The sequence below is a fragment of the Lipophrys pholis genome (assembly GCF_963383615.2).
Source record: "Lipophrys pholis genome assembly, chromosome: 2".
In the NCBI taxonomy this organism is placed as follows: Eukaryota; Metazoa; Chordata; class Actinopteri; order Blenniiformes; family Blenniidae; genus Lipophrys; species Lipophrys pholis.
Window position 1 is genome coordinate 31,773,429 of NC_137636.1, and position 18,344 is coordinate 31,791,772.

General features: G+C 41.6%; 2 protein-coding genes across 3 annotated transcripts in view; both read left to right on the forward strand.

Moving 5' to 3' along the window:
* LOC308106655 (ras-specific guanine nucleotide-releasing factor 1-like) overlaps positions 1-3,139 on the forward strand; it is a gene marked incomplete at its 5' end in the record, with an annotated part of 28,615 nt that extends 25,476 nt beyond the window's left edge. For both annotated transcript variants that reach the window (XM_080458520.1, XM_080458521.1), the window contains 4 exons: positions 518-597; positions 691-808; positions 896-964; positions 1,486-3,139. In XM_080458520.1, coding sequence (XP_080314646.1) covers positions 518-597; positions 691-808; positions 896-964; positions 1,486-1,578 — 360 coding nt within the window. In that variant the 3' untranslated portion in view covers positions 1,579-3,139. The remainder of the gene's footprint in view (positions 1-517; positions 598-690; positions 809-895; positions 965-1,485) is intronic.
* A 126-nt stretch (positions 3,140-3,265) lies between these two features.
* Positions 3,266-17,389, forward strand: ctsh (cathepsin H). Its single transcript, XM_080458086.1, has 27 exons — positions 3,266-3,387; positions 5,219-5,250; positions 5,385-5,490; positions 5,628-5,698; positions 5,788-5,892; positions 7,546-7,632; positions 7,766-7,821; positions 7,929-8,010; positions 8,080-8,148; positions 8,487-8,593; positions 9,524-9,652; positions 9,772-9,841; positions 11,701-11,868; positions 11,970-12,083; positions 12,174-12,263; positions 12,389-12,481; positions 13,106-13,164; positions 13,699-13,816; positions 13,951-14,052; positions 14,768-14,808; positions 14,964-15,117; positions 15,319-15,477; positions 15,588-15,703; positions 15,811-15,909; positions 16,013-16,165; positions 16,245-16,298; positions 16,404-17,389. Exons 1-27 carry the CDS (start codon positions 3,312-3,314, stop codon positions 16,657-16,659), a joined length of 2,766 nt encoding a protein of 921 aa, XP_080314212.1. The 5' UTR covers positions 3,266-3,311; the 3' UTR covers positions 16,660-17,389.
* Positions 17,390-18,344: the final 955 nt, after the last annotated feature.

Genomic DNA, 18,344 nt, shown 5'->3' on the forward strand with positions numbered 1-18,344 from the left:
CAACAACTAATAGTCCAAAATGTTCTCATTATTTCAGTGATATTTAAATTGAAGTTCTGGTCCAAACCAAAAAATTGTGTAAAAAATACCAAAACATTATTACACTATGAGGGGGAAAATGTTTTTCCTGCCCCATAATATGATATTTAAAGGTTTTTAAGTTTTGGGCTCAGAGTCTTTTTATGTTATTGACCAGTTATTACATTTTGGGTTTCATTACATTATATTTTATAACAATTCGGGTCGTTGTTACATATTGGGCTCTAACATGGCCAATATTACTTTACCAAATAATACCACCTTGGCCTCTGTGATTAGTGTTATTAATATTAGGATTAGCGTTTTAACGGCTCCGTTCCGGTGTCAGATTATGTGACATTTGATTTTGTTGACGTCCTGCCTTTCTCATCTGGTTACAAGCTCCCTTCATTGGCCACAGCCCCGTACAGTTAAACAACGTTTGGAGATTTTTATTTCAATGTGCTGATGACAAGTTTCACCCTGATCCATTTTCCAGACAAAGACTGTGATTGACAAGTTACAGAAGCTGGTGTCGTCAGAGGGCCGATTCAAAAACCTGCGAGAGGCGCTGAAGAAGTGAGTGTCCGCAGACGGTGTTCTGCTGAAAGACGCCTTGTGTTTCTTCCCCCATGTTGCTTTCTCTCTCTCTGACCCGCCTGCTGTCCTCAGCTGTGACCCCCCCTGCGTCCCCTACCTGGGAATGTACCTGACCGACCTGGCCTTCATCGAAGAGGGGACGCCCAACTACACCGAGGACAACCTGGTCAACTTCTCCAAGATGAGAATGGTAAAAGAGCCTCAGTGAGACGGAGCCTCGTCCCCCCGATGTGTCGGCGCGGTGGAATCCTTTATGCTGTGTGGCTTTTTCTTCCAGATTTCTCACATCATCAGAGAGATACGGCAATTCCAGCAAACAGCTTACAAGATTGATTATCAACCAAAGGTGAGGCGATTTGTTTTGTCTACATTCCGCTGGGAAACAGATTGATTTAGAAGATTTAAAGGATCCTGTAGTTCTTGATTTGCTGTCTGGATCTGACCAGTATTTCTGTCACATTTTGTTCCATGAGCCGGCTGACGCAAGCGTGTGTCTATTAGTGGACTGAAACAGGAACTCAATGTTTTTTTTAATATTCAAGAGTGAGATATCAGATTAGTGATGTTATGCACTTGTGTTTCTTTTCAACCTGAACTCATTTTTCAGCCAGATGCTTCTTGAGTTTTCCATTTATTTTCACCCAAAAAAGGGTGAAGGATTGAAGTTATGTTGTTTGAATAGGTGGAAACAACTCTGCAACTATCGAACACATAAATCCAAAGAGCATGAATATAATTTTAGCGATACGAGACTTAACCACCTGAAATACTCAGATATTTAATCATTGCAGTGCACAGAACCAGTCCAGTTGGAAAAAGATTTCAAGCCTGAAACGCCGTCCCTGTCTGTGATCTCTGTTACTTCAGGTGGCAAAGTACCTGCTGGACTGCAGTATGGTGCTGGACGAGGAGAGTCTGTATGAAGCGTCTCTGAGAATCGAGCCAAAAACGTCATCATGAGCAGGAGGCCTCTCACTCAGCCCTCACACAGAGTGTACAGACACCATATATCAATATGTACATTTACTATTATTTGTATTAGACACAGTAGACTGTGCCCTCTTAGTATATGCTCCCCAAAGGACTTGTTGTGTATAATCGTTATTAGACACTGAGTAGACGCCCAGAGGGGTTTTATTTCTCTAGTTACAGAGTATTTATGTCATTTATGTGTCTTTAAAAAAACCATTTTATGATGATGTTATTTTAAAACCACAGAGTAATCAGATGGGAGTGTGTACGGAGAAGACGATTGGTTTTATTCTAACGGGAATGTGCATTAAAAAGAAAGCTCTCGCTCATGACAGGTGATCAACTCTCACTTTTCACCTCAGAAATAAATAAATCCTGACATGTGGCAGCACAATAAAAAGTAATGCAAATATTGCAGTTCATTGACGCAGCTTCACGGAGAGCTCATATCTTAATGTAAATGTAATTTCAATGGCCTTTGCCACAAACAACTGACTATTCTCGTGAAAAAACCTAAAGATTGAATCTGGAGAGGTGAAAAGTGGGACTGCTGCTGCAGCAGAAGTTGAGTTATGTGTTCTGATATTTAATGTAGCCACTGAATAACAGAGAGATTTAAAAGTGCTGGAGTCTGAATGCGCTGGCACACGGTTTGGTTTTCGGTTTTGGAGAGGTGGGTTTCTATGTTTTGCTTATTATCACCTTATTCCCCTGGTGGGCAACACGATGTATATAGAGTATAAGCGCCGGGCAATGTATGTAGCAGATGTAATCAATATTGAGCCACATCAGGAAGTCAAATTCCCAGCTTCTATACACTCGGACAGTAAGAGCCTAGTTTTTACGGTTAATCCTCTTTGGCCAGTGCATTATGGTTTTGCCTTAATCATGAAATGGATTATATACCACAAAAAGTATGTAAATTATTTTGTTCTACGACTTGCCAATGAAGCAGAAACATTTTTTGCTGTGTACAATATTGTGTACAGGCAGTGTGTCGCATTTCCTGACGTGCAATGTGTTGAGAACATATCCCTGGAAATGTGTTATCCTTATGATCGTTCAACTCTGTAAAAAGTTTTCCGTGTACGATACCTTAAAGACAAATGTTGAAAACAACTTATAAGTGTAACACATTCTGTATCCTGTCTACGCCGACGTGTTAGCAGGAACTATACAGTAGTTATATTGTGCTTCTTCTTGAGATATTTATATGTATTTTTTACAAGCTTTGTATAGAAAACACACACACACACACACACACTTAAAGCTTAAGTGGCAGGCATGTACCACTTTCACGTGTTCAAAATCAAATCTATATCTAGAACAGTATGTGAACTGTATTTAAACCCCACCCTTGCACATCAATCTTTACCCTCTAACAGGCACATCAAATGTTTGCTGTGAGCAATACCCAGTGGTATGAGAATTATATTTCAGTCTATTTCAACAGCTTGAGTAGTATTTCCAGTTTTGTATAAAAGTGTATTCTTTCCTGATTACCTCTTGTTAATAAATCTATTCTTTCTCAGGGGGAGAAGAGTCTCTGAGTCTGCTGCGTTTGTTTCGCGCTGTGATCAGCAGTCGGTGTGTTCAAACTGAAGCTGGGTGGTGTTTGTCAGGGGGGTGGGGTGGGGGGGTGGGGACTGTTCAGGGGTAATTATAAAACAAGTCCAGTCATGTGACTCTTTCAGAGCTTGTGAGAGTCTGCTGGGGGAAATATGGCTCTCTGCCTAGTGTGGCTCATTGCTGCTGCTTTCACAGTTGTTCATTTATCACCTTTAGTTTCACTGCAAGGTGAGTGTTCATATTGTTTTCTATTAATGCAGCAGAACTTTTCAGGAGTGTATTGAACATGTGAAAATATTGTAGGTTTTCACTTGGCTGCACTTTGCTGTTCTTGGCAGAAGTAAAGTTGACATGTTTTAGCATAATATTTCATGCAACAATAGTCTATATGGACTGGAAGGGCAGCAAAATACAGAGCTGTGTTACAGAGGCGCCGCCAGCCGGAATCCTGGAGGCACCATGCATACAATTCAAGGGTGAAAACAAGGTGTGAAAAATAAGAAAAATATCTGAATCACAGGTTGATGTTGATCATATTTTGTCCTTGAATACTTCTTAAATAATTCCAAATGGTCTGTCCGCTTCCTCTCATCGCTTCTCCACCTGCTGCGCTGCTTCCAGACGTGTAGTTCCATATTAAAGCTTTTAACCAATCACAGTTCAGCCATCACCTGTTGCTAGGTAAAGGAATCTGCCTGAGGACTTCAGATTCAACTCTGCAGGCGTCTGCAGTGTAAAACAAGTGTCAGTCATCAGATTTTGATATTGGCGACTCAGTACCTTCTAGTATGAATATATATATATGTGTGTGTGTGTGTATATATATATATATATATATATATATATATATATATATATATATATATATATATATATATATATATATATATATATATATATATATATATATATATATATATATATATATATATATATGCTTCTAGCGGGCTTAGTGTGACGTCAGTGTATTCAAGCCCTCTGATTGGATCATCAGAGAGTGCACTCTCTGCATCTGTTGCGAGCTGTACGAATAAATATATAGTTGTGTTGATTTAATAGCGGTTTTGTTAACCTACAATGACTAAAGGAGAAGATAAAGTCATTTGGTTGCAGATTTATTGTCAAAACCATTTTCAAGACAGACTTTTCCAAGAGGTCATTGAACGCACCGCAGCAAGGAGGTCCGGTGCAATTTCCTAGAGCTCACAGGATTCATCATAATGTTATTTGCCATTATATTTTTAAGACCACGAAAAACTGACGTTTGTCACCCTCCTCAACCCCCAGAAGTTTTGGTAATAGCAGCCGCTTCTTTATGCAGCTGCAGCAGAAGGTAAAATGTGAACTGTGATTTTATTCAGGTATTTATTTATTCTGGCTATACAAGTACCGTATGTTGACTTTAGTTTTGCTCAAGAAGAAATATCTCTTGATTAAAAAGAAGGAATTTTTAATAACCTACTGTTATACTATATACTGTTATATACTGTGCGTATCTTTATGTGTTGCAAAGGCTTTTTATACTGCATTTCTGTATGATAACGTGGTCTATGCGTACTATGAAATTGAATCCTGGCTGCGTCACTGCTGTGTTATAGTTTTAGAAATATATAAAACTTCAGATCCATCTGGTATTTGAAGCAGGTGGAACTTGAAACTGAGAACTATTCTCTGTTCTCAGTTTCTCAGCAAGCAGTTGTGGAAATGATGTGGGCTGAGACAGAAGGATTTAAACCAGACGACATCCACAGAATATCTGTTTCCTCCTTTAAAATGTTTTAAAACAAGTTGCTTCAGAAACTGTGTCCGAGTCAGCTGAGATGTTGTCACACTAAACACTGATGTCACTCCTGTTATTTCACTTTGCAGTTTGCATTCAGTAATAAAAAATTAACTAACATTTTTAAAGCTCTCTCTTAGTTTGAATCCGACACACCAGCCTAAAACCTTTGCAGAGGACAGTCGATCAAACGTTCCCTTTGGGACGATACGTGCATCATGTTGCTAAAGTTTCCTGTCATGACTTCATAATGTGTCTGGTCTCATTTACTTTTCTCAGAGGAAAAGGTCTTCCTGCGGTGGATGTCTCAGGTATGTGCTTTATCCTGTGTAAACAATCATACATGAGTCTCACAATCCTCAAGTCTTATTGTGTTTGTTTTGCACGAGTACTTGAGTAATTGTTGGATCTCTGAGTGTTCTGTTTCTTTTTTTTTCTCCTGCAGCACAATAAGGTTTATGACCCGGAGGAGTTTTACCATCGTCTGCATGTTTTCACTCAGAACAGGAGGATCATCGATCATCATAATGCTGCCAATCACTCCTTCACAAGTACAGTACTGTTCTCCCCTGTGTCCAGTCACATATATGAATCGTGTCCAAACAATATGAACCGCCGCTTCTTTCAGTAGAATTTATGGTACATATATATGGTAAAATATGCAAACGTTGTCATTTTCACATTGTAGTGGGCCTGAACCAGTTTTCAGATTTGACATTCGATGAGTTCAGAAAATTCTACCTTGTGACAGAACCTCAGGTATGAGAAATCACACCTGAAAACATGTTGTGCTGGTTTGATACAGAATGTGTAAGCTTTATTTATTTATTTATTTTATTTTAATGCAGAACTGTTCTGCCACGAAAGGGAGTCATGTGAGCAGCACTGGTCCTTATCCCAAGTCCATCGACTGGAGGATGAAGGGAAACGTTGTGACTCCCGTGAAGAACCAGGTAACCTCATCGGGCCCCAATAGAGCCGTCACATTAAGGAAATTTGAATACAACAAATAAACAGTTACACAAACTTCTGTGAAGCTTTTGAATTCGAGGCAGAATTTGGCATCAGAGGACATTTTCTAAAGTTACTTTGTTAGTTTTTTATAAACATTAATACGTCCATCTCTATCCAGACGACGGCTGAAAGGCAAGATTATGTCCTCGACAGGTCAGCAGACCTTCAGACACCACAGAGAGAGAGAGGCGCTCATGCTCAGGGAGAACATGCAGACTCCACACAAAAAGCCCAGGATTGAACGGAGGATATTGTCTCTGTATAAATGAAACCATTTACCAACAAAAACAGTATTTTCCTGTAATCCCTTTGTATTCTGTGGCTCCTTGTCAGCTGAGTTAGGCTGTCTTTGCTAATGACGACAGTGATGCAGCTTTCACAGGGAAACTGGACGCATCATAACAAAACACACGACCACGACCACACTGAACCCCTACGGAAGAGTTTTAGGGCCACTGAAGAAAAAAAAAATCCGGAGGCTAAAAAAAAAAAAAAAACACCTTCGTGGCCCCAGAAAAAGTCGAAAATCAAAGTCGAGATTTATTGTTTTCCACGGAGAGACCGTCTATCCATCCCTCATCATTTGCCCGTAGATGTGAATTCACATTAAATCACTTAATTCTGACTGTATCGGGTTGCTTACTGCTTATGGACGTGTGATTTTACACAGGATTTCCTTGATTAATAAGAACACATTTAAATAAGCAGCCCGGGATCCGTGCCTTTGTCCTTCGTACTCGACGAAGTTCCGCGACGGAACCAGGCAGCAGTCTGCTCTGTCTCTTATATTATATATATATATTATATATATATATCTTCTAGTCCTGATACTGATGATAACTGCACCGTGTTTATGAGCGACATTCTGTCCTGAAGCATCTTTTCATCACTTCATTAAACGGCCTGATAAGCATTTTGAGGAAGCAGTCACACGCGATGGCATGTGGATGGACGGACTTTTTTTTCCACCGTGAAAAAAAAAAATCTCGACTTTGATTTTGGACTTTTTCTGAGGCCACGAAGGTTTTTTATTTTTTTTTGTAGCCTCCGAATTTTTTTTTTTTCTTCAGTGGCCCTAAAACTCTTCCGTAGAACCCCATATATGTGTGTGTGGTGTTGTTAAAGTTCAACTTTTCAACATGTCAAACTTTTGTTCCAAAAAGAGTACTACAAGATAGAGATTACTCATGGCGGACCTATGGGATTCACCAAGATAATCAATGAAATTGAATAAATCACGAAAAGAAACTTAAATTTAAACAATAAAAGATGTTTCTTACCACAGTTCCTGTCATTCACAAAATCTCATTAGTTCACGTGTTGGTCCATGCTTCCCGAATGACACATAATTAATTAATCTGACTAATTCCTTTTGGGTTTTTTTTTTTTGTAGTGTTTCTTAAAAAAAAAAATTCTTTGCTTTTTTCTTCAGTTTTCTATTTTTTTCAGTTAAATTCTCTGACTTTAGAACAATTTCACAGTCAACCATAACAACCGCTCTCACAGTCCAATGGCCTTGACATGTGAAATCGGTGTTTCTTTAACATAAGTGGATTATTCATGGCAGTGGTTCCATGGCTCTGTGCCTGCAGGGTTCCTGCGGCAGCTGCTGGACCTTCTCCGCCACGGGCTGCCTGGAGTCGGTGAACGCCATCGCTACTGGGAAGCTCATGTCTCTGGTGAGGTCGGAGCTCCACTCGCTCACCGGGAGAACTTGACATGTTAAAGGGAAACTCTCTTGTAAAATGACCCTGAGTGTGTGTGTGTGTGTGTGTGTGTGTGCGTGCGTGCGTGCGTGTGTGTGTGTTTCAGTCCGAGCAGCAGCTGATAGACTGTGCCGGAGACTTCAACACATCTGGATGCATGGGGTAAAAAATATAATCCCATTAATTCATTTAGATTCCAGCTGCCAGAGGTTTTAACTTCCAAAAACTCAAGAGAATGTGAAAAGTATAATCTGCCCGGTCTCTTCCAGGGGCCTCCCAAGCAACGCCTTTGAATACATCAAATACAACCAAGGTCTAATGACAGAGGAGGACTATCCCTACAAAGGCCATGTATGATATTTTAACTATAATGTAAGAAAAGAAATCACAAGCTATAAAATACTTTTGCTTTTTCTTCAGGATGAAAAGTGCAAGTTTGATCCCGCATTTGCCGCTGCGTTTGTCAAAGATGTTGTCAACATCACAATTGTAAGTTACTGTAAATGTAATAAATATGTCAAATTACACGGTGTTAAAAACGGTATATTAATAATTATTCACTGTTAGAAGAGACATGACTACTTGAGAACTACTTTGATGTCGGATATGAAAATACCTTCAGTCATTCAGGCCATGTGATATTAAACAGTGATCAATAAGTTTCACCTCTCGTTTCAGCGGCTTCATAAGTTCTGAGCTCCTGAACTCAGACATGACGGAGCCTTTTAGTTGAGACGTGAAACTGATTCAGAACTTCAACTGACCCCCGTGATTCTTTTAAATGAAGCAACTAACTTGTTAAAAAAGTCTATTTTTCCCCTCGGCAGTATGACGAGGAAGCCATGGTTGACGCTGTGGCTCGACTGAATCCCATCACCTTCAGCTTCGACGTCACCGACGACTTCATGCACTACAAAGAGGGCGTTTTCTCCAGGTGGGATCAGAACCTCCACTGCTCAGCAATACATTTACTGTGATTCATATACTACATGCTGTCACTTTGATACTGACCAAACTAGAATACAGGCTTATAGAACTTGAAGCATGTTGTAATTATTACTGAAGAAAACGTCGCCTTCTTTATTTCTACTATTTGTTTAACAGTGAGCCTGCAAACTATTTCACTGTTTAGATTTATAAATGAAATCTTTCAAGGAAGCAGGATACAAGTGATTTCAAGCCGAACAAGGTCGTCCGGTGTTGGACTGAGTGCACCGACTTTGTTTCTGTTCTTATTTCACTGTAGAAACATTTATAATAGAATAATGGGATTTTCCTCCATTTAATCCGGGAGTACAGAAGTTATTGAACCGTGGAAGAGGATTAGCGAACAAATGAGTCTACCAGTTAAATCTTTATTGACCTGAATTTTATCTGCCAGTATTTCATACTGGTGGAGGGACTAACAGAGGTCACTACACCAGTTTGAGCTCAGTTGGAGTTGGCACATCGGTCTGCATGCATGGCCTTTCTCAGGCGTCAGAAAACATTCGTTTGAGGTCAATCGGTGACTTGTGAGTGTGATCTAGATTAGTCTAAGTGTTCCTCCAGTTCAGGGTTTATCCTGCTTTTATGCATCCTGTATTTATGAAACGTTTCCAGTCCATCAGAAATATTCTGCCAGCATCTTTTTTACGTTGCTCAAGACTTCGTAAGCTCTCCACTGTGAAAGTCCGATGGCTCTGACCTTACGTTATTAAAGTAAATTAACCGAGCGCAGTGCTTTAATCACTGGAGTCTGTGATAGTTTCAAACAATAAGGTGACTACCCTGGATATTTTACAACAGCCAACTCGAACACACAGTGGAAAGACACCAGGAAGCGACTAAACCCATGTGCTCTGTTGCTGTTTTGTCTGTTTAGCAGCCAATGTAAGAGCACAGCAGAGAGTGTGAACCATGCAGTCCTGGCTGTGGGTTACGGTACAGAGGAAAACGGCGTACCGTATTGGATCGTGAAGAACTCCTGGGGCACAGCCTGGGGACAGGACGGGTAAATATAGTCTGTCTGTGTGTGTGTGTGTGTGTGTGTGTGTGTGTATGTGTTTTTAATAGGTTCGAAGTCTCATCGACATCTTTCTTGTGTATTTTTTTATTTTTTTCCTCCATCAGATATTTTTTGATAGAGCGCGGACGGAACATGTGTGGACTGGCCGCATGCTCGTCCTACCCTCTGCCTCTCGTGTGAGAAGCATTGCTGGAGCAAAGCAGGAGCTGTCAGGAAGATGTCACCCAGACGCCACATTAATGGACGAATCAAAGAATCAAACAACAATTAAAGTCACAAGAATAACGAGCATTAAAGATCCATGCTCAACGCTGTTTTGCATTAGATAAAGGACTGCGTTTTTCACATGAATACAGACAGTCTTCTTCATAGCCACATTCTTGTGCATTTAGTCATGGTTCTCAGTTGGATCATGAATGCACAAGTAATGACTTCGTCACACTTCAGGTATTATATCATCGCCTGGTAAGGTTTACTGAGAAAACAAGCTGAGCAGATCAGATAATGGAGTTTATGTAGTTTGGATTTTTCAGCACAGATTTTAAATGTTTATCTCAGCAAAACACTTTTTTTTAATCCTTTGACGCATTCTATATCTACAGAGCCACACGTGTTTGGGTGATACTATAAATTGACTAATTGTGACACACAACATTAATTGTTCATGTATTGAAGATCCATCAAGCTTGACAATAATATCAGGGAGCAATTGAGAAGAAAACAAGACAAAAAAGAAAAAAAGTCCAAGTTGCAGTTTGAAGACGGTCACATAGAAAACTTCAATGTGAATATAACGCTTATTAAAACACATTTGCTATGATAAACTGTTTTGATAAGCTTGTGTTTTTACTCGTGTTTTATCATTTGTGCTGTTTATCATCATGATGGATTTTTTTTTTCACCTCAAAGTTCACATTAATCAGCTACGGTGGTTCGAATTTTGCTTGAAGTTTATTTTGAAGTTACTGATTTTAGATTTTCTGTGAGATGCCTGTTTTTTGATTCTTTTTATTTTGGCGTTTTTTTTCCCACCTGTGTTTGAAATACAGATGAATCAAATCAGAAGTTCTATTTTTTTCTTTTAAGATTGAAGTTCTTCCTGATAATTGCTAATCGACCCGAGCCACTGAACACAACGACAAGCTGAACAAACAATAAAGAACTGTGCACAGCATTTTAATTCATACAACGTGATTAAAAACAGTATGAAATAACACAATGTCAGTAGATTGTATTTCACATCTGTACAAATTTGTGTTTCACTTAAAAAACAGCAAACAAACAAACAAAAAATCTAGATAAAACTCTTTGATTATTCATGAGGTGGACTAAAGACTGCGTGCCATATTTTTTGTGTATTCATCAGGTTTATTCAAGAATAAATTTGCTTTGATTCTGTAGTTATATGGGGCCCAGGTTTGGTCTCTGATGGCATCTATTTCCAAGTGTCTTTGTCTACTAACACGCGTTAACGGTGCAAAGAAAACCCCCCCCCCAAAAAACCCACAGAAGTGTTTGTCAGTCTATTGATTTGTAATTACTCCCAATATATTAATTACAGAACGTATAAATGTTTTTTGTTATATCACTTTCCTGTCATTGCAGTTCTTCTTTCCTGCCAAAAGGTGGCGGTGTTGTTAAAGCTGAGGCGTCAGTCACATTCTAAAACGTTCATTGGCTGCCGGAAGCCGGAACTTTAATATGATGACGTTGACATCAGCCAATGAGATGCAAGGATTTTGTTTCACAATCCAGGGGGGCGGAGCTTGTTACAAAACATCCAGCCTGCGGCGCTGAACGCTTCCTCATTAAACGTGAGAATTATCTGCTGCGTTCTCTTCACAAGATAGAACGCGAAGTTCTCGTCCTTTTCTTGAAAACACTAATTCAAGCCTGAGGCGTGTCGCGAGCGCGTTCAGTCCGATTCAGAGGCGTTCATTGGCTCTCGGCAACAGAGACCCGCCCCTCTTTTCCGATTACGTCAAAAATCGACCCAATGAGCGGCGCGGATTCTGTTTCACAACACGAAAGAGGCGGGGCTTGTTACTAAACACGTCTTTCCATGTGGCGCCAAATTCACCGCCGACAATCTTATGAAGAGCCGCTCGCGCTGCACTAGTCTGTACTTCTCTCAGACAAATACTCTTTACTCTCGTTCCAAGATGGCAACAAGAGGAGCCAAACGAAAAACTGTCGATAAGGTAATATTCGGGCCTGCAGTTGGAGTCAGTGTGTGTTGCTGTTGGATGCTGTGAGAGAAAGTTGAATGAGAGTTGATTAATGAACCCAACACACCTGGCAGGATTTGACCCCCGTGGATCTGCAGGCAACAACCCGCCGCTCGGCTCGGACAGCCCTGGCTCCTAAACGCCTCCAGTACGCGGCGGAGGACCAGACTCCCGTCAACACAGAGGAGGTGAGGGGCTGCGGAGGACAGTCACTGTGGCCAGCAGGAGAAAAGCTTTGGTTCAGTTTAACCTTCATGGATGTAAAAATGTCCTGATAGAAAACAGACGCAGACCTGGGAAGAGAGAGCAGAACGAAAAGGCCGAAGCACGAGGAGGATGTTGAAAACAGTGACGTGGAGTCCGCAGCAGTAAGTGGGAGGATTCTAACTTTTAACTGTGGATGTGTTTGTGTCAGACGTCATTAACACTTCAGGCATGTTGAGATGAGAGGAAAAGTGTTTGCAGACTGCTGAAGTGTGTTCTTGTGCTCCAGGACGGATATGGAGGACTTTCTGCCTACGAGCTGGAGAGGCTGGAGAACATCCGACAAAATCAGGCGTTCTTGTCTTCTATTAATCTGTTTCAGGTATGGTGAATGACAAGACGCTCAACATTTCCACACATGCTCAGACCTCTGGTGGTTTTACACCTGGACCGTCAGTACTTATTTAACACGTGGTTTTCTTGCATGAATAATCATGTTTGCCAGATTAGATTTTTTTTGTTTGTTTATTTTTTTTTACAACCAAGAGTGTGTCTCATGTTTTTCCATTCATTTTTCTGTGGAGCAGCAAAGGATTGTGGGTGCAGTGGAGCCCACCCCAGATAACACAGCTTGACAAATACGCCTTGTTGTCTGCAGAGCTACCTCAGAAAGAAACTGTTGACTGTGCTCATCTTCGTTACAAGATATTGAGTGCATTAGTCCCATGTAGCTTTTAGGATTGATTTGAAATGGTTTCTGTTGGTAGACAGTTTTAAGAAATCACTTGGGACTTATTTTTAGTCCTGTGTCCCTCTGCTGCTCTTTGTTTGCTTGTTTTTCACTCTTTATTCCTTCTTTTTCTGGTAATCTTTGGTTTTATTTTATGTAAAAAAAAAACGCTTCGAGTTGCATTTGTGTACGAGCGACAGTATATCTATGAATACAGATTAATCACATACTTGAGCATGTTTTTGAATGATTTTTTTTTCTTTTGTTGGTCAAAAGGCAACGGAGGATTTGAAGCAGGCGACCCGAGCGAAGCCTTCGAGCCGGGGCCTGGCCAGGTACCGGACTGCTTAACGCTGCTCAGTCACATACCAGCAAATGGTATCATCACAACATTATTAAGTTCAAGTAAAACCCACATGCAGTGATTCAAATAAAGTCATAAGCGTGTTTTTTTTCTTTCACTAGTCGAACCTAAACATGTCAGATGTTGAAATTTAAACTATTTCATGAAAAGTATTGGCTCCGTTTGAATTCAGTGGTTGTTTCAGTGAGAAGTTGTACCTGATTATCGATCAGCTGGAGGAAAATAGTTACAAGAACCTTTGATTGTGATCAAACTTGTTTCTTATATGTTTAATCAAGCAGAAGTGTAGAAATCTCATCTGCATCAAGTTGTTGCCGGACAAGATGTGAACTTCCAGTTAAAATAAGTCTTTTTATTGACATTTTACATCGGTTACAATTGCTTTGTGTTTTCGGTGGAGACACGTTAACTGATGGCCTGGTTTCTTTTCTTTGTTAGTTTCTAGTGATATCTTGAGTGGAGAAGCGGCTCGCTGACTGAAAGGCTTATTTCCTCTGGTCTGCAGGTCACAGGCTGCTGTGAAAGAAGTTCTTCCACCTCGAAAATCCCTGCGCCTCCAAAATAAAGAGGCAGAAGTGTTGACGCTTCCTCCGGAGCCCAGAGGGACGTTCATCACTGAAAGGGTACGGCTGTGTCTCATCGTCAGTCTCATGTCCCGGAGCTATCACACTCACCCAGTCTCTTCTTTCCAGCTTCAATTTCTCATCATTCGTTTTGTTTTCGCTGTTAATCTCTTTGGTTTGTATTCGCTTTAAAGGTCAGTGCGAGCAAGAAGCCCTCTGGTCCTCTGCCCATGGAGCCGGTCAACATGGAGGACGGAGTCAAGCTGCCCTCACTACTTGTTGAGCTCTGCTCTCAGGTAGGAGACACGGTTCCAGTCTGACGTGCTGTGTTGTGTTGTGTTCTCATCACGTACCGAACTTCACATATTGCCTCCCTTCGTTCATCTCCTGTTGGAGCTATAATTCAATTCAATTTTATTTGTAAAGCGCTAAATCACATCAACAAACATCTCAAAGCGCTCTTACAATGATAGAGAACAACAGAACCCAACTAAACCCTTCCAAAGCAAGCAGATGTAACAAGCAGCAGTGGCCAGGAAAAACTCCCTCGCATGGAGAGAACTTCATAAGAACTCCCTCTTCAGGAAGAAAGCGTGGGGCGGACCCTAGACTCTGGAAGGGCGGCAATCCGCCTTGACCGGTTGGGGGGAGAAGTACATGGGATAGGACAGGGAGAGAGAGGAATAGAAGAGGGAGAGAGAGAGTGGCAGACAGGCCAGATAAATACAAATACTAAGAAAAGTCTATGATGAGCGTTGGTCTGATGATGAACCAATCTCAGTCTGGAGTTTAAGGGCCGTGCCCTTAAGCAGATTTACTTTCTTTAATCTCGATCAGAATATAAAATGTAAATAACGTTCTTGAGCTGTTAACAGCAGGACGGTGCAGAATAATCTGAGAATGGAGAACTGTGTTAAAGATTAAATATCTGCTGCTTTGTTGGTCTGTTGTTTTGTTTTATTTATTTATATCTGAATCAACAAAAATCTTATTGTTTTTTTTTCCCTTAAGGATTTAAAGAAGGAAGGCAAGACGGCACCTGATCTGAAAGAGTAAGATTTCAAGTTTCATTCAATTTTCTCTGGCGTTGTATTTCACACTCTCCATGAATTAGAGTTGATGGTTCCATTTTTTCTCTCTCTCCAGAACACATAAGATTGTTTCTCCATGTGGACAATAGACGGTGTGCTGTGATGTCTTCACACAGGTACCGCTCCGCACTGAAGAACATGAGGATAACGGAGGACCGAGTGGCCAAAGTGGTGAAGAACCGGATCTTTTCTGCAGCCTTCCACCCCTGCACCAGCAGCCTGTTAATGGCTGCAGGAGACAAGTGGGGACAAGTGGGACTGTGGAATCTGGTGAGTTTCATGTTGCCTCATCTATAAGATAGTGTTTAACCAATAAAGAGTTTCAAAGTCCGGGGACGGGGTTACATGTCTTTGTCTTGGTAGCGGCTGAAATGAGCCTGTCCTTACACTCATTTCTCTTTGTTTGACTTGTCTTCTATCACACGAAGTGTCCATAAGGGACTCCTATATCTGCTTGTGTAATCCTTGCAGGGTGGTGATTGGGGCGACGACGGCGTGCTGCTGTTTGAGCCTCACACTCGTCCGGTAAGCTGCATGGCGTTCTCCGTGGCTAATCCCTCCCAGCTGCTGAGCCTCAGCTACGACGGCTCTCTGCGCTGCATGGATCTGCAGAAGGCTGTCTTTGATGACGTGAGTCGTCTCGTCCCATGAAACTCCATGTATAACCGCGGTATCAAATGTTTCCTCCTCCTTACCTGCTGGTGGTGAATCGGTGTGAACAAGTCTGCCTGGTCTCACAGGTGTATGACATTGAAGACGGCCTGAAAACGTTCGACTTCCTGTCACATGACTGCTCCACACTTGTGGTCGGAAACTGGTTTGGGGAAGTTTCCATCGTCGATAGGCGCACGTCAGGGTAATTTGTCTTTTTCGTTTCCGGGTTGTCATTCAGCAGTGATCCAGAGTAACGCATGAAGACGTTGGCGAACGTTTTCTAAGCAGGTCCTTTTTATTTTTCTGCAGAAACTCACACGAGTCACTTTATTCTCTGGACCCCAAAACCCTGCGATGTGTCAGCGTCCATCCTTTACACAGGCAATACTTCGCAGTGGCAGAAAGCAAGTATGGCCGACTGATGACTTTTAATCCTTTCTTTTCCATTTCCAGCTTTGTGTCACTGTTTGTTTGTTTTTTTTGATGGGATCCCTTTGACCTTGTTCTGCAGGGTAGTAAGTATTTATGACAGCCGATGCATGAAGAAGAACAGAAGTCAGGCCATCTCCCAGCTGCAAGGACACTCTTTAAGCATCTCCAGTGCATATTTCTCACCTTGTACAGGAAACCGAGTTCTCACCACCTGTATGGATAACACCGTCAGGTGAGGCCTCTCAGAGCACCGACAACGTTTACATTTAACTCACTTTGTCTTGGTCACTGTCGATGTCGGTTCTTTACAGGGTGTACGACACATCTGCAGTCGGCACTGACTCCCCTCTGCTGACATCCATCAGGTACGTTCAGTGTCTAAATACCAGGAGCGTGTTGGTTTACGTTTTAACTGCTGGCCACAAAGGGGAGAGTGTTTAAATCTCATTCGCCTGAATGTGTGTTTGCAGACACAACATGCACACCGGCCGCTGGCTGTCCAAGCTGTCAGCAGTGTGGGACCCCAAGCAGGGAGACTGCTTTGTGGTGGGCAGCATGGCGACTCCTCGGAGGGTGGAGGTGTTCCACGAGAGCGGGCAACGGCAGCACTCCTTCATGGACGACGAGAACCTCGGCACAGTGCTGTCCGTCACTGCTTTCCACCCCTCCAGGAACGCTTTGATGGGCTGCAACGCCTCGGGGCGTGTGCATGTCTTCTCCGACTGAAGTCGATGACCAAAGACTTTTAGTGAATCGGGGATTTCCCCGAGTGTGGGCCTCCAGCCTCCAGCATTCTTCCTCCTCACCCCCGCAGAGCTTTAATCCATTATTAATATTGTTAACGTCTGTTTACAAAGGCAGAGTTGGAGAAAGTAAAGTTGAGTTCGGTCATTCACATATTCTCATATCCTGCTGTCCTCTCATCCTGGGATTGGGTGAGTCAAGCACTTATCAATGAGTAGACGGATCTAATAAATGTCAGCTCCCATTTCTAACACATCTCGGACCTCCGTCCACTTTGAGAGGATGTGGATGGATCCATTTTGTTTTGTTCATTCTGCATTCTGAGTCGGCAGACCGATTTAATGTTGTGCTGTTTTCTATCCTTTCTCTCACCTGCACTCGGTGTTCAGAACCTTGGAAAGGATCTTTGCTTCTCCTGATTTTCAGTTTGAGTTTCCTTGTGCCAGATTCATTGTCTTGTTGACTGTTGGGCATTTAAAGACATTATGTTTATGTAATATCTATAGGTGTAAAGAGTTTAATTTGTATTTATCAGCCGTCAGTGTTTGGAGACTCTTTCAGTTTAAATCTTGAACTTTTCTTTCCGTTTCCTGTCGTGGCGGAAAACGTCTGACTGATCAGAAGTGATGCTTCGTTTGTCTCACAGTGGGAGAGGGAGTTGATGAGTGTCTGTCTTTTTTTATTTGTAGTTCCAGCAACAATAAATATATTTTGACATTAATACTGGATACTTTTGGAGGACCGGTACTCTCAGCATCACCAGATAGTGGCAGTAGTGCAGCAGGACTTATCTTCAAACATCAACATCCAGACGTGGCGCCCGGCGCTGATCTGTCGACCCTTCCTCAGACGTAATGACTGTTTGCTTCATCTGGGAGTCACAAGTTAAACTTGTCAAGAATAGATGATATTTATTCATAAATAGATTACACCAGTGTTCAGTCAGTGGTGGGAATTAAGCAGTCTTGTTTGGAGGTAATAAATGTAGGACACATGCTTACAGAAACATTTCCATGGTACAGGAGGAAAGCTCACAATAAAACTCTTGTCGTTCCTGTTTACACCTTTTCGCTAAAACCTAAACAAGCGTTTCCTGTAGGTGAAATTGTCTCCTCTTATTGTTTCTGTGTCGCTTGAACCGAAACAGACTTAAGCAATAACATTGATCAAAACTCTCACATCAAACTGAAAGGTTCAGGAAGTTGAAAATGCTACTTCTGGCTGCACATGAGCTATAAATGTGTTCTTCTGGAATGGAAAAGCAGCAGCAAATACTTTTACCTCCATCGCAACAGTTTCTAGAAACGACCAAACATGACACATGAATTCATTCCTTTTGACAGTTTTTTTTTTTTGTTTTTTTTTTTTCCAGAGAAGTGTCTTTATCCCGCAGAGTGCCGGCTGACAGTCCGACTGCTGCGACGACGCCTGCCTCCACAGGCTGCTACTTTCTCAGACATTTCACAAGACATTGTTTGTGCAGGTCCAAAAGAAACATTGGTTAGCAATTTATGGTTATTGATATTCATCTATAATATTTATTGCTCAGGTAAAGTCAAATTTCTCAAACACATCAACATATATGGAGGGACGTTTCTTCTGTTACCGACCTTTTCCCCCTCGCACGACACCAACTAGCTATTAATCACCGGCTAGATTAAAGCAAA

What these genes read in the sequence shown, in the direction of transcription:
- ctsh (XM_080458086.1), top strand. Translation starts at nt 3,312, where the DNA reads ATGGCTCTCTGCCTAGTGTGGCTCATTGCTGCTGCTTTCACAGTTGTT. An exon ending in ACCTTGTGACAGAACCTCAG is followed by an intron (nt 5,699 to 5,787) that starts GTATGAGAAATC and finishes ATTTTAATGCAG; the next exon opens with AACTGTTCTGCCACGAAAGG. An exon ending in ACAGCCTGGGGACAGGACGG is followed by an intron (nt 9,653 to 9,771) that starts GTAAATATAGTC and finishes TTCCTCCATCAG; the next exon opens with ATATTTTTTGATAGAGCGCG.